The 13,255-nt window shown below is 39.7% G+C and overlaps 1 protein-coding gene across 1 annotated transcript; it reads right to left on the bottom strand.

The window, feature by feature from the left end:
* Positions 1-8,392: 8,392 nt before the first annotated feature.
* On the bottom strand, positions 8,393-10,223 carry nkx2.2b (NK2 homeobox 2b). Its single transcript, XM_084953984.1, has 2 exons — positions 9,830-10,223; positions 8,393-9,393 (listed from the first exon to the last, which is right to left on the bottom strand). The coding sequence occupies exons 1-2, from the start codon at positions 10,044-10,046 to the stop codon at positions 8,846-8,848; spliced, it is 765 nt and encodes a 254-aa protein (XP_084810110.1). The 5' UTR covers positions 10,047-10,223; the 3' UTR covers positions 8,393-8,845.
* Positions 10,224-13,255: the final 3,032 nt, after the last annotated feature.

The raw sequence follows: 13,255 nt of genomic DNA, 5'->3' as shown, positions 1-13,255 counted from the left end.
TTGGAATTAGGGTTTAAGCTTTTATAGTTAAATACAGTAGAATTATCTGTCTTATTTCAGCAAGAGGAATCTACAGGAAAGGAGTTCAGGTGTTAAACTGGCCTGCCTCCAGTCCAGACCTGCCAACATTTGGAGCTTTATGACAAGATAAAGAGGACAGCTCTATCAAACAAGAATAAAGAAAGAATCAGCTTCCAAAAGTACAACAAAAGGCTGATTTAGAGAGGAGAGTCTGTTGATAAAGAAGGTGATATAAGACAGTAGTACGCATGCACATGTTCCTGCTTTGATTGTCTTTGTGCTTTTTTTTTAATGTTTATTTATAAGATTTTAAGTTCGAAGTTACATAAAATCACACCAGACAAAGGACATAAGATTCAAAAACAATAACATTCAAGCACAGAAAAAAAAAGAAAACCAAAAACAAACAAACAACAAAAAAAAACAGGAAAACAGGAAAGAAAAGAAAAAATACACCGGTTAGCCAGTACAAATCAAAAGTTCAGAAGAAATACCAGTGTCCAAAGAAGATGATCTTTTGTGTGAGGTTAGACAGGGCAACAGAGAGTTCACCAAGTCCAGAAGATGTGGGGAACAAGTCCAGGAAGGAATCAGGGTCCGGCAGAAGTGCAGTTTCACACAAACACAGAGTGCAGTCAAATGGGTTAAAGTTTATGTTGAATCCTCGTTAATATGATTGAGAAAAGGGCCCCAGATTTTGACAAACTTAAAATGAGTGTCAGCCAGACCATAACGAACCTCTTCAATATACAAACATGCAATCATCTCACGTAGCCAAACCCTAAACAATGGAGGAGATGGTGATTTCCAGGCTCCAAGAATAAGTCTTTTAGCTACAATCATGCCAAACATTAAGGCTTTCTGAAGAGGACGTCTGAGTGCCAGTGAGGTTAGGGAGCAGCCTAGCACTGCAAGTGCACCATTTTGTGCTATTTTTTTAATTAAATATTTGGTCTAAAGGATTTAATATGAGAATTTCTATTTCCAGTTTTCAGTTTGTTTTAAAAAGTTTTGAAATTTCCAAGGTCAGCATTTTCAGTGGCAGATGTTTGTTTCTTTTTTGCTGGATTTGTGAAAAAATAAAACTTTGTTTTGATTAATTTCTCAAATGCTACATATAAAAAACTGCAGAGGAAGTAAATCATTCAAAATTATCTTTCAAAAACAGTTAAAAATGTCCAGCTTCAACGTTTTGAAGGTTTAGAGAGTTTTCACATCACTGAATTCTGCTTTTATTTGCATTTTATGTTTGTGCTTTGTACTGTATTTTAGCTTCTTTTTTTTTAATGTCTGTAACTCAGGGCAGGACCCAAGGATGTGTCTGAGGTACTGCACCGTCCTGCTGGTAGTATGTTCATGGGAAAGTGGCTCAGGAATGGATTATGTCAGTGAGCGTCCTCACAAAGATGGAAGTACAAAAAGTGTGTGAGAGTGTGGGAGAGAGAAGAGGGCTCTGCTGAGACTCCAGAGCGCCATCAGGAGGTCTTTTAATGCAAATAAATCTGAACGTCTACTGAACAGATGACTTTAAACAGTCACTGATGTACTTTAAACTTCACAATTCTGTTTGGAAATCCAGGCAGATAGAATATCTTAAAAATGTATTTAATAGAAAACTTCAGATTGCATCACCAGGAAGATGCCTCAGCGTGCACAAACTGTCACAGACCATCCTTCACTCCTGGCTTTGTTGAAAGTCAAGCTTTGAGCAAGTACTGCAGACCAGAAATAAATTCAGTGTGTCAGTGTGTAATACAGTCAGTGAGACGAAAGAATGTGCAGAGTCAGATGTCATTCATCTCAACACTTTGAATTTATGTCTCCTTGCATCTCCTTTTATATGCACAATCTAATTATTTATTTTTTTATGTTTGGACTTTAACATGTTTTATGTGTTGTTAGAGTATAAAAATATTAATTAGTATGACAATGTCATTATTTTGGTGAATAAACAACCAGCACCACTTATTACTGGTATCCTGACTTTGACTCCCATCCGTGTGGACCTGACTTCACATAGCCAGCACACATGGACACAGCAGGCTGCTCTGGTAGGCACATTAACTCAAATTAAATATCAAAGTAAACAAAAGGAATAATGTGATGCTGCTGGGTTATAATTCAGGCTGGCAGCATTAGACTTCATTATTATCTGCTCGACTCACCGCTGTCTTGCTTTTTCTTTTCTTCTGTTTTCAATGACAGAAGCAAAACTCCTCACTGTTTGTCATCAGGTTTGTTTAAAGAGGATCAAAAACGTCACTTTCAGTGAGAGTGGGTGGAGTCAGGTGAAGCTCCCCTGGTCTCAACTGTCCTTGCAAACCTTGCACGCAGCTACTGCTGCAGTTTAACGTTTGTCAGCCTTCTGGCGCCCCCTACTGGTCTGTGACCCCCAGCAGTCGCCTGCCTCGCCTGGTGGTTGCTGTGCGGAGAAAAGATTTGTTGGGTTCTGGGAATGTGCACCTCCAGGCCAGAGGGGGACGATAAACAGTTATTATGGCATTGAAAGTTATCGTTAACCTGCTGTGCTGGCTTGGTGTGTTTAATGTGGTGAAGTCCAGAGCACTGAAAGTCCTCCAGAGTCACTCAGGTCAGTGTTTTCCCTCTAAAGTTACATGTTTGTTCTCAGATAATAGAGTCAAATCTCCCCTGTGAAGGATATTAATCCAAAAATGCACTGAAATTAGTCGCACCTGGAGATATCTGCAAAGATATGTTCTCCAGATGTTTAGGAAAGGAGCTTCTTTTATTACCTCCTTTAGGATAGGAGCCACAGTAGGAGGATCCTTTATGAAAGCAGAGGAGAAATTCATCCATCCAAGAATTAATGGAGAAGAGAACTTGTAAGAAAAAAAAATCCTGTTACAAATTACTCAAGCAGATTTAGAACCGAAGGGTTTTCTTTTCTTTCTTTTTTATTGTATAAGGTGCAAATTGCTGTGATCACTCATGTTTTTAAACCTGGTTAACCTAAAGTCTTAGAAGAAAACTTGTATAGAGAGGGGGGAAAACTTGCCCCTATGGAAAGACATATTTTGAACAGGCTTCTGCTGCCACCTGCTGGCTGCGGGACGAGCAGCAACCCTGGTGTCTCCACCCTTAAAAAAAATCAGCTGTCAATAAAAACCGGATAAATTGACTTCAACATAAATTAAACCATAATGCAAAGAAAGGAGAGAAAAGAAACATTAACCAGAGATGTGAAGGATACACAAGATAAAACAGAACAAAATAATTGCAGATCATTTCACATAATAGTTTAAAGTAGTTTTTGTTTAACTTATCATGTAACCAGACTGGTTACAGAGGAAATTTAGTGAGAGGAGAGAACAGAAAAATAGAGAATATTTCTGAAATCAGCCAAATATACATGTATATAATTGAGTGAAAAAAAAGTTTTTATCGGGTTAATGTTTATCACACAATGCATATGATCACTGATTCTGTTTACTCAGGCGTTTGAAGTAGTTTGGCGATTCCTTCCTTATTTTTGAGTAATGCAGTGCAGCGTTTATTGCTCTGCAGTCTCATTATAACAGATCTTTATGCCAATTTTGAAAGTGACTTATAAAAATGGAAATATTTAAAGCGGAGTTTGAGGTTATTAAAAGCGTAGGTGAAAGGAAACTATTTAAAAATTCTTGGCTGGGTTATTATTATTTTCCTGTATATAATAAGGGGGGGGGGGGGGGGGGGGGGGGTCTTGATGGCTTTTAAATTATTATTTTTTTATTGATTGATTAATAAATATTGTGGTTGATGGGTGTCCACATTTCTTTCTTATTTTTCCACATATTAAACTTTCTTCATTAATCACAATTTTATTGCATTTTTATTATTGTAGCTTTTCTGAACATTTTACATGCAAAAACCTCTAATTCTTTGTCTTGTTTTTGTGATGTTTTAATACATTTTTTGATATTTCTCCTTTTGTGAATGCGAAATATAAATGTAGTTTATCTTTGTGTTATAAATAGTTAAGAGATTTTAGAAAAAAACAAAGTGTAGTTTGGACACTAATTAAAATCATGTTCAGGATGAGTTTGTCTGATCAGTTGTGCCTCGCTGCTGTTTTTAAAAGTTCTGGGTGACGTTAGAGCTCAGTGCATCAGACGGTGCTGATTTTGGTCTTTTTGCTGGACTTCTTGTAAGTCACACGAACGCTGCACAAACTAACAAGCACACGGTCGCTGTTTAATGGGCTAAAAAAACCCTCCAGACTAGTCCTTTAAAGTCCTCCCCCTCTTCTTCCTCTTCTTCTGCCCTTTTATAGCAGCAGGTGACACATTATAACTTTCTCAAAGCTTAACCAGCCAAACCCCCACCCCGTGACATCATCCCTGTGAGATGAGCTGACCTCTGACAGACACACACACACACACACACACACACACACACACACACTCACAGGGGGGGTTGGGTCTTTCTCTTCTTTGTCACAACACAGTAAATAGCTGGTTTTCTTGCTCTGAATGAAGTCGTCTGTTGCAGTAATCCTGTCAAAACAAAAATGTTCTGCCTTAAGACTCTAAAACCAGGGGAAAAATCTGTTTCTCCTAATATTCAAATATTTTGTGTTTAGCTCTGATTGTAAAGCAAAAACTGGAATCCAAAACCACTACAGCCCATTAAACCAGTGTTTTGATGGTCTGTGGTGTGTAGAATAAGTTATAACATCTATAAAAAAAAAAACTGTGAATGAATAAAGAGGAGTGTATGATTGGATTAAAGTTATTAGAGAATAAACTCACCACCTTACAGCCATTCACATTAAGGCGAGAAACCAGGTGCAATAGATGTTATTCCGTCACTGGGAAACATGACAAACTCAAGCAAATGTTTATTTAAACATTTGACTTTTTGGAGATATGAAATACATTTCTTCACCACTTTACTCCAGATTCTATTTATCATTTGATCCAAACTTTGGTCAGAATCAGTAGTTCCCTCTCTTATAGGTTTTGTGGTAAACATGTTCCAAACTTTTTATGATTTGTTGTGTATGAATTAAAGATAACCTGTCGAAACAAACTCAGCAGGTAAAGTGGGCTGTCTGCTGACTGGAAGGTCAGCGGTTTCTTCCTTAGCTCATCCAGCCTGTAGGTTGATGTGTCTCTGTGTTTATCAGACAGAAACAAGTGCACGTATGAATGTGTGAATGAGGCATGTTGTATAAAGTGCCTTGTGTATTTGGGCAGTAGAAAAGCTCTATGCAAGAACCAATCCTCTAACAATTTAACAGACTAGTAAAATAGAGTAAACTGAAGCACACACACACAATTATTTCTCCAGTATCTATCTAAAATGTTCCAAAATTCACCAACTGCATAAATCAGCTTATTTCAGTGACTTTGATTAGTGGAAGTGGGTCTAGACCTTGATGAGCTGCAGCTGCCTGTGTCACGATGCAGGTGCTCAAAGTTTGCAAGGCTTTGTGAGGCACGCCCTCATACCAATAAAATGGGTCAATTGGCAGTGACTCTTCACGAGTCAGGGGACAGGGTAGAGGGGGACTACCCAAAGATTCACAAACTGTGGGTAGTGACAAGAAATGAGCTTCCTCCAAATGCTGGCTGGGCTCTCCCTTTGTGATAATACAAGGAGTTCAGTTATTCAGTGGGTACTCAGGGTAGAGCCACTACTCCAGGAGTAGGAACTAGCTGAGGTGCTTGATATTCATGGATGGATATCTTGAAAAAAGCAAACGTATTTGAGTCTTTCATTATTTGCAAGATTAGCAACGTCCACTTAAAGTGCACTTTCCTACTCAACCACAAGACGGCGTCTTCATTTGAACTCCTGTAATCTGTAAGAAATATGTAGTGAGGCTTAAAATAAGGGGGAAGATAAAAGAGTAAATGTTCTTACAGCTGCTCAGGATGGTGTGTTGCAAAAGCAGGGGAAAGATCTGCACACCATTTGTTTCCAGGTAATGATTCAATTCAAAACGTAAAATGTTCTTCTCATGAATCTGTTTAGTGATTCTAAAGATTGAAACACTGCTTTTATTAAAATGAATGTTTTAAGGAAATAAAAGAAGCCAAGATGCTGTTCAGACCTTTCCGCTTTCTTTGCATCTAAAGTTATTAAAATGGCATCTTATAAATAAACAATTAAATACATAACGTGGCACATTTTCGCTCCTTCTTTCAGCCAGCTGCGGAGTCGTTGGTTTCTTTTAACCGACACATCATTCCTTAAATGTGATCGCATCTTAGCCAAAACATCACTGCCTGAGGATCGGGCTCTGACTGCCGGGCTGGGGATCAGCATACGCTCTGCTGTAGCATCACTCTGTGTTCTTGGCTAGCTCCACGTTAGCTTGTGTGCAGATGCTCTGTTAGCAGTAGTGCAGTTGTTTCTGTCCTGGACGCAGTTTTCACGTCAGCATGAAGCTGCTGTTCTTTCATGCAGTGAAAATAAAAGTGATGTTCATATCTGATAACCGAGGAGCCTGAGTGATGTGACTACTGACTTTAGCACAGTAATGTGTTACGTTACTGCGTTACTGAAAAAATGTAATGTGATTACAGTAACATGCTACTTTGCAGTGCATTTCTTCCAGACAGCATCCATTCCATTTTAACCTCCTATTGCGGCGTTGTAGAGCACCGGTGTTTTTCCTGGTCAGGACTAGGTGACCATAAGCAAATCACATCTGCTGGCATATGTCGCTCTTTGGTGTCATTTGAGCCGGGCGTGCGCCTCAGTTTTTATAACCTCGAGCAGGTTCTGGGTTGCAGGCACGAGTGTCAGATCGCGTTGGGGTTTTATAGTGCCATTTGAATGAAGTATCAGTGCAGAAGCTCGGAGTTTCATAGGTTAGACAGGGAGTGATGTCACAACAGTTTGAAATTATGAGATTTTCTGGGAAGAAATTTGAAAAAAAAAAGTTTTTTTCTTCTTCCAGTTTAGACTTCTTCTCCTCTTTTACCAGGGCTCACGTGGAGCTTTTATCAGAGTGGTGACGCCTATTGTTCAGGGGAATGACAGAGAGTATGCATGCCCTCATACTGAACACTTGCTTATTGAATTCTCTGCAAATCTCAGTGCCAACGCATTCCTTTAAATTGAGCCAGATCACGTTGGAAAATGAGCTGCTGGGGATTTTATTAATAAAAGAATTCAGCTCCATATCAGCTAAAATTGTGATGTTATTAAGGCTGAATTGTGACCTATAGATCCTGACCTGCTTTAAAGCAGCTTTTATGTCGCTCATATTCCCAAAGAAAGTGATTATTACTCATATTACCCGAGGCCAACCTCTGCAGCTCTTAAATGGCCCGCTGTGCAGAGATAGTCATGCAGCTTTAATTTCAAAGGACTAAACGAAGCCTCTGTGGGTCTCATGGTTTAGAGCTGAATGCTGTAATGATTGCAGCCTTTGCAGATTGTTTCACCGCGGGGATGAAAATGTTTATCTTTTTAAAAAATAAGATCATGCAAAGCTTAAGAAGAAAAAAAGGATAAGTCTGAGAACCTTCACAGACATAAAGTCTTTTTCTTGCTTCCCTTTTGATTGTGTCGTGACCCGTCACATTTATCTTGGGACCCCTTGGGGGGTCCTAATCCCCCAGTCTGGAAATCACTGCCTTAAATACTCCTTATGATCCTCGGGCTGCTCTGATGTTTATGATTCACAAGTCCAAAAAATTGGGTCATTATAAAATCACCATCATCATTAAAACATGTAAAAGAGCAAAGTATATTAACCTGAATTATACCTTTTCCGATATGTACCAGGGATTTTTTTTTTTTTTTTTTAGTTTTAAAATAATTGAGGAATAATTTGGATACTTCAGGGTAATTTATATTTTAGAAAATGTTCCAGAAGGGCTGAAATTAGAATTATTATTTTTTAAACCCAACAACAAGATTTGTCCTGCAGATAAATCACTGAAATGATAATTTAAAAAAAAGTTTAAAATAATAACATAAAACATAAAATATGGGGGATTTTAGGACCAAATGGTCCAAAATGACTCATTTTGATTGATTCATTTGTTTGCAGGGGCCCAGAAATTAGTCACCCAGGTTTCAGCCCATTCAGAAATAGGATTTTTTTTTTTTTAAAGATAATTGAGGATTTGGATACTTGAGTGTAATTTGTATTTTAGAAAATGTTCCAGAAGGGCCGAAATGAGCATTTTTATAAAAAGAATACTTGTCCTGCAGATAAATCACAGAAATAAGAAAAAAAAAGACTCATTTGTTTGCAGGGGGTCCGCAATTACTCATCTCGAATTCAGCAGCCCATGTAAAAAAACAAACAAACAAACAAACAAACAAAAAATCCTGTTCATCCTTTGAGATCTGAAGGATCCGCCCTGCGGGGCCAGTACAGGCTGAAATCACACGACTCACCTCTGTTCAGATTTTTATTTACCGCCATAAATAACCAGTTTATTACAAACCAACTCACCGGGCAACATTATAAATAGATTTATGAAACACATACAAAAAACATCTCTCAGAAAAAAGTGACTTTGTTGTTGTTGCAGCAAACACAACGTAAACGACATCAGAATAAATCGCACAAAAACTGCTAAAACGTTTGCTGTGATCAGTTCTATCTTACAGGGGGCGGGGTAGTTTTAGACGGCTCGCGCGTCTGAGCGAGGTCACCAAAGACACCAAAGAAGATGAACATGTGTGAACTCGTTTCCTTGGTTACAAGAATTAAACGCTCTAAAATTTGTGCCAAACTCCTTTCAAAAAACACGGATTTCACTTCGAGGCCGAAGCGGTTTTTATGATATTCTGACAGGGCAGAAGGCCGGTTACGATCTCACGAAGAGGGCACGCACAAGTCTTACGCCGGGCTTCACCAGCTCCAGTGGTACACGTGCGCCAGCTGCTGCACCCCAGGGTGCTGCTGCACCCCTGGGTGCTGCTCCGGGCCGTATGCGGGGTGCAGCAGGGGGGAGTAGGCGCAGAGCGGCAGGCTCAGGCCGGATCTCAGCGTCGCCTCCAGCTCGCTGGCTGCAGCCCGGCCGCACGGCTTTCCGTCCCGCACCAGCACCGGGATGGCGACCCGGCGGGCCGACAGCAGCTGCAGCGCGTCCACGCTGTGCCCGGCGCGTGTGCGCTTCATCTTGTAGCGGTGGTTCTGGAACCAGATCTTCACCTGGTTCGGCGTGAGGCGGATCAGCCCGGCCAGATGTTCCCTCTCCGGGGCAGACAGGTAGCGCTGCTGTCGGAAGCGGCGCTCTAGCTCGAAGGTCTGCGCCTTGGAGAAGAGCACGCGCCGCTTCCTGCCGCGCGCCTTCTGCCCCCGAGCGCACCGCGCATCCCGCTCTGCGTCCGGGGACTCATCCGTAGACACCTCCGGGGATTTGGGATCGGCGCGAGGCTCCAAGGACAGCCCGTGCACTGCAGGGAGAGAGACAGTAAAGTAATCTGATTACTCTTTGAGACTCAGTGGCAGATTGATGGCGTGACTGGTTTGAGCTCAGGTGTGTTTTTACAAACAGAACCAGCAAAGCGACTTTAAGCTTCTTAAGTTCATTGGGAGAAAAAAAGTGAAGCGATCAAAAATGTCAGAAGCTGAATTACCGACACAGAAGCTGAACTCGAAGTTTAGCGGATCAGATTAAAAAAAAACAAACCCCGATCCAGTTACAAGTAGAAACGTAAATAAATAATCATTTAACGCAGTTTTTAGGAGGCTGTTTCACGATTATTTGATGGAAATATCCATATTTAAGCATATTTTCACATATTTTCGAGATTTGGAGCAGCAAGGGCGAGGGTGGTCAGTGTGAACGCGTGAACTTTTATAGTCATTAAAATCAAAGAAGTCTCTCACGTGAAAAGTGCAGGTTACCGGGTGTGCTGCTCCACGTGCTCAAACGCTCACCGGCGCGCTCACACAAGCCCCGACCGCCTGCCACCTCCGTGGAGGCCTCCTCGGTGTCGTCCTCCTCGGTCTCTTCGGTCCCGGACCCGCATCTCCCCGTCGAGTCGGGAAGGTCCAGGATGTCCCGCACGGAGAACCCCGTCTTTGCGTTGGTGCCAAACGGCATGACGCGGGGAGGACGGGAGAGACGAGAAGAAGGGGAGAGTTCTGGGCTCGTATCCAGGAGGGTGAAGAGCTGCCGTTAAACAGGAGCAGGCAGCGGAGGGTTCAGGTCCATGAATGCCGTCAAAGGGGAGCCCGGAGCTGCACGGGCCGACCGGAGAGGGTTTAACAGCATGAAAAATACATGAGGGAAGACGTTCAGAGAGTGTGGCAACGTCCTTTTAACGTGTGTGTGTGACGGTAAAAAGGACGGAGGCGGGTCCCGAGAGTCAAGTGGATGAGGGTGTGTAGAAAAAAAAAACGGAGCAGTGCATTAACAGAGACGTCGGAGCGTCAGGGAGGAGATGAATGATTAACGATGGAGGATTAGAAGGAAAGAAGCGACGCATTTACACATGTTAGAGCCACTGAGCCGCTTCCTGTTTACCGCAGAAAGAAAATCTCCAGTATTTCCATCAAAATGCGCTCATGGTGCCTGAACAGCAAACGGCGAGAAGAAAGACACAACAAAAATATTTGAGGATTATTTATTTATTTATGCAAGACCATAAGTATCAACTCGGTAAACTGAAAAAATCCCTAAACCTTCTACATTAGAGCTATAAACAACCCATTATACCTAATAAAATATACAAAGCATCAAAGAAGCTGGTTGTACTTTTATAAAAGTAAGAAATATAAATAATTTATTCAAATAAAGAGATTAAAAATGTTTTTATATTGATTAAATTACATTTAGAAAAAAATATAGTCAGAATGACTACATTAATAACTTCTCTGATTTATTGATATTCATAGATTTAACCCTTGGCCACAAAATTATTCTTTTTAATATCGTATTGTTTTTTTTTTGTAAACAATGACTTTAATTTTAATAATATTGTTTATTTTTTAAAAAATCTGCCATATTTTTAAATTGTTAATTTGTAAATCATCATTAAAAAAATGAAGAATCTGTAATTTGATGCAAAGTTATGGCAGAAATGATATTCTGTGAATAAAATTTGAAACATTTTATTTATTTGACCTAAAAGTGTCCAAATCTGAGCAGATTGACTCAAAAACCTCAGAATGTGGTTTCTAAATTTTCTGGTGTTTAAAAGTTGAGCTGTCATCAGTCCACCACCTCAATTTCTTTCAATAAATGAATAAAAATAAATTAAAAATCCACAACCACTTGTCTTCAAACTTGGTATTAAAAATCCAAATAACAAAGTAATTGCACTGAGAATAATTTTATGATGATTCCCTCAGAGCACCAGTCTGCACTGATAAAGGTCGGAGCATGTTTGTTGTTGGGATGAAGAGTCACAGTGTTGACTCACTCACTGATTGGCTCAGTGATTCAAACACACTTGGGCTCATTGCTTCAGCTTGTTACTGTCTTATTGTTTAATTCTTGTAATCCTTTATTTGCGCCGCTTTAATCCTCTCTGTGTTTTCTGCCTGAAGCCTGATCGATGCAATCAGTTTGAAGTTTCAACGATTTCTCCTTTTGGTCTGCAGTTATGACTTTATGACTGTCTGATATATTTTTCTGTTTATGACTTATTCTTCTGTGTTGCCTGGGTCCAGACTGTTTTTGTGTCTTTTGTTGGAAGCTGTTTTAATTTACATCCGTTCACTTTTAATGAGAAGTCCTATTATTTTAATTTCAAATATTGTTGACTTTTAAACATGTTCAAAACAAAACGAGTCACACATATCGGTATTTTGAGATGGAAAAAGAATGACTATCTCACTGAAATCTAGAAGGTGAGACCATATTTGCTCCGGGTTAGTTCTCAAGCTTAGACCAACTCTTCTAAACGGGGACAAAGTGGCTTACAACCTACTTATTTTCAAACTTTCTGAAGGAAAAATGTGTTAATATGAAACATCCTCCTCCTTTCTTCTGGCTCCTCTGTGGTTATCACATTGTGTGCATGACGGAGGTCACAGCACTGTATGTGTGTGTGTGTGTCTGTAAAAATTAAGTTCCTAAAACACTCGAATGAGATCCAAACTTGTATTTTATATCAAATAATATTATTATTAGTATAGAAAAGACCCTCCTGTATCAGCAGAGTTTAGCAGCTTTCTAAATAGTTTCTCATGTTGTCTAAATACAGAAATGCACATCTCTCTTCAACTCTACACCTGCGCCTTAAGTAGGACAACTGCCAAATTGTCTCTTGTAAATGAGACGCTGAGTCTCAGTCAGATTATTTGTATCAATAAAGGCATAAAAAATAGCATCAACAGGGGATATTTAGTTTCTTCTTTGTTGTGATGTTTCTGTGATCAGTCATAAAAAAATGCAAAACTGGGACCAATTAAATGATTTTGAGTTTATTATGATTCATTAATGACCAGAAATGGAGTGTTACCGAAGACTCAAAGCTCTGAATAGCTCACAGTTGAGGTCAAAGCCGGTGAGGCGACAGTGCGAACATCTGCATCCACGGACTGCTGAAAATCTAAGACTAATATTAATTTTTAACACAAGTTATCTTTATTTCTATTAGTCTCCTGATACCACATCATCTGCACTAAGAAAGCTGCTTATAATTATGATGAGGTGCAGCAATTAGACCGTTGGAGGTGCATTCTTGTGGATCATGTCTTTAGGGATAGAAATGTGCCAGTGTACGTGTTCATGTTGGATTTTGTTTGTATGAAATCATCTGTGTGCCGTCAGTGAAGTAAAGAAATGTTACAGAGATCGGCTGAGAGTGAAGTCCAGTGCAGAGTTGGAGAGAAGCTCCAAGCCACCTCCATCTGCACAAGCAGAAATGCATAAACTATCATATGAGGGTTTTTTCATACTGACACGTGCTTAATTTTTTATTCCATTCAAAAATACAGAATGAACTTTTTTTTGGATGAGCAGTTTGAGAAATTATTCTGAATAATTAAAAATATTTTCAGGGGTTCTTCAAGGAGATGTTTGGATTGAATTAGAAAAATAATAAACTGTTTGGTTCTACTTCTCTCAGATGAGTCAGTTTGGTGTGGTCGGGGGCGTCATGGTAACTGTCAGGGATGATAAATTATGATAATGACATTACTGCATAGATGATAAATATTTTTATAATAGTCCATTTCGTATGTTTCTGCACAGTTATAGCTGCATACTGTCATCACCTTCATGGACCTTTAATTTTTAATTTGTGAAAAAAGCCAATAAATTAAGTTATACATGGATTTAAGGGACCTTTAAAAAATATTCTC

The sequence above is a fragment of the Perissodus microlepis genome, chromosome 15 (genome assembly GCF_051167445.1).
Source record: "Perissodus microlepis isolate ML-2025 ecotype Zambia chromosome 15, ASM5116744v1, whole genome shotgun sequence".
Taxonomy (NCBI): Eukaryota; Metazoa; Chordata; class Actinopteri; order Cichliformes; family Cichlidae; genus Perissodus; species Perissodus microlepis.
The sequence above is the reverse complement of the archived record's forward strand: the minus strand, read 5'-3'. Positions and strand labels throughout refer to the sequence as shown.

What these genes read in the sequence shown, in the direction of transcription:
- nkx2.2b (XM_084953984.1), bottom strand. Translation starts at nt 10,046, where the DNA reads ATGCCGTTTGGCACCAACGCAAAGACGGGGTTCTCCGTGCGGGACATC. An exon ending in CGGTAACCTGCACTTTTCAC is followed by an intron (nt 9,394 to 9,829) that starts GTGAGAGACTTC and finishes CTCTCCCTGCAG; the next exon opens with TGCACGGGCTGTCCTTGGAG.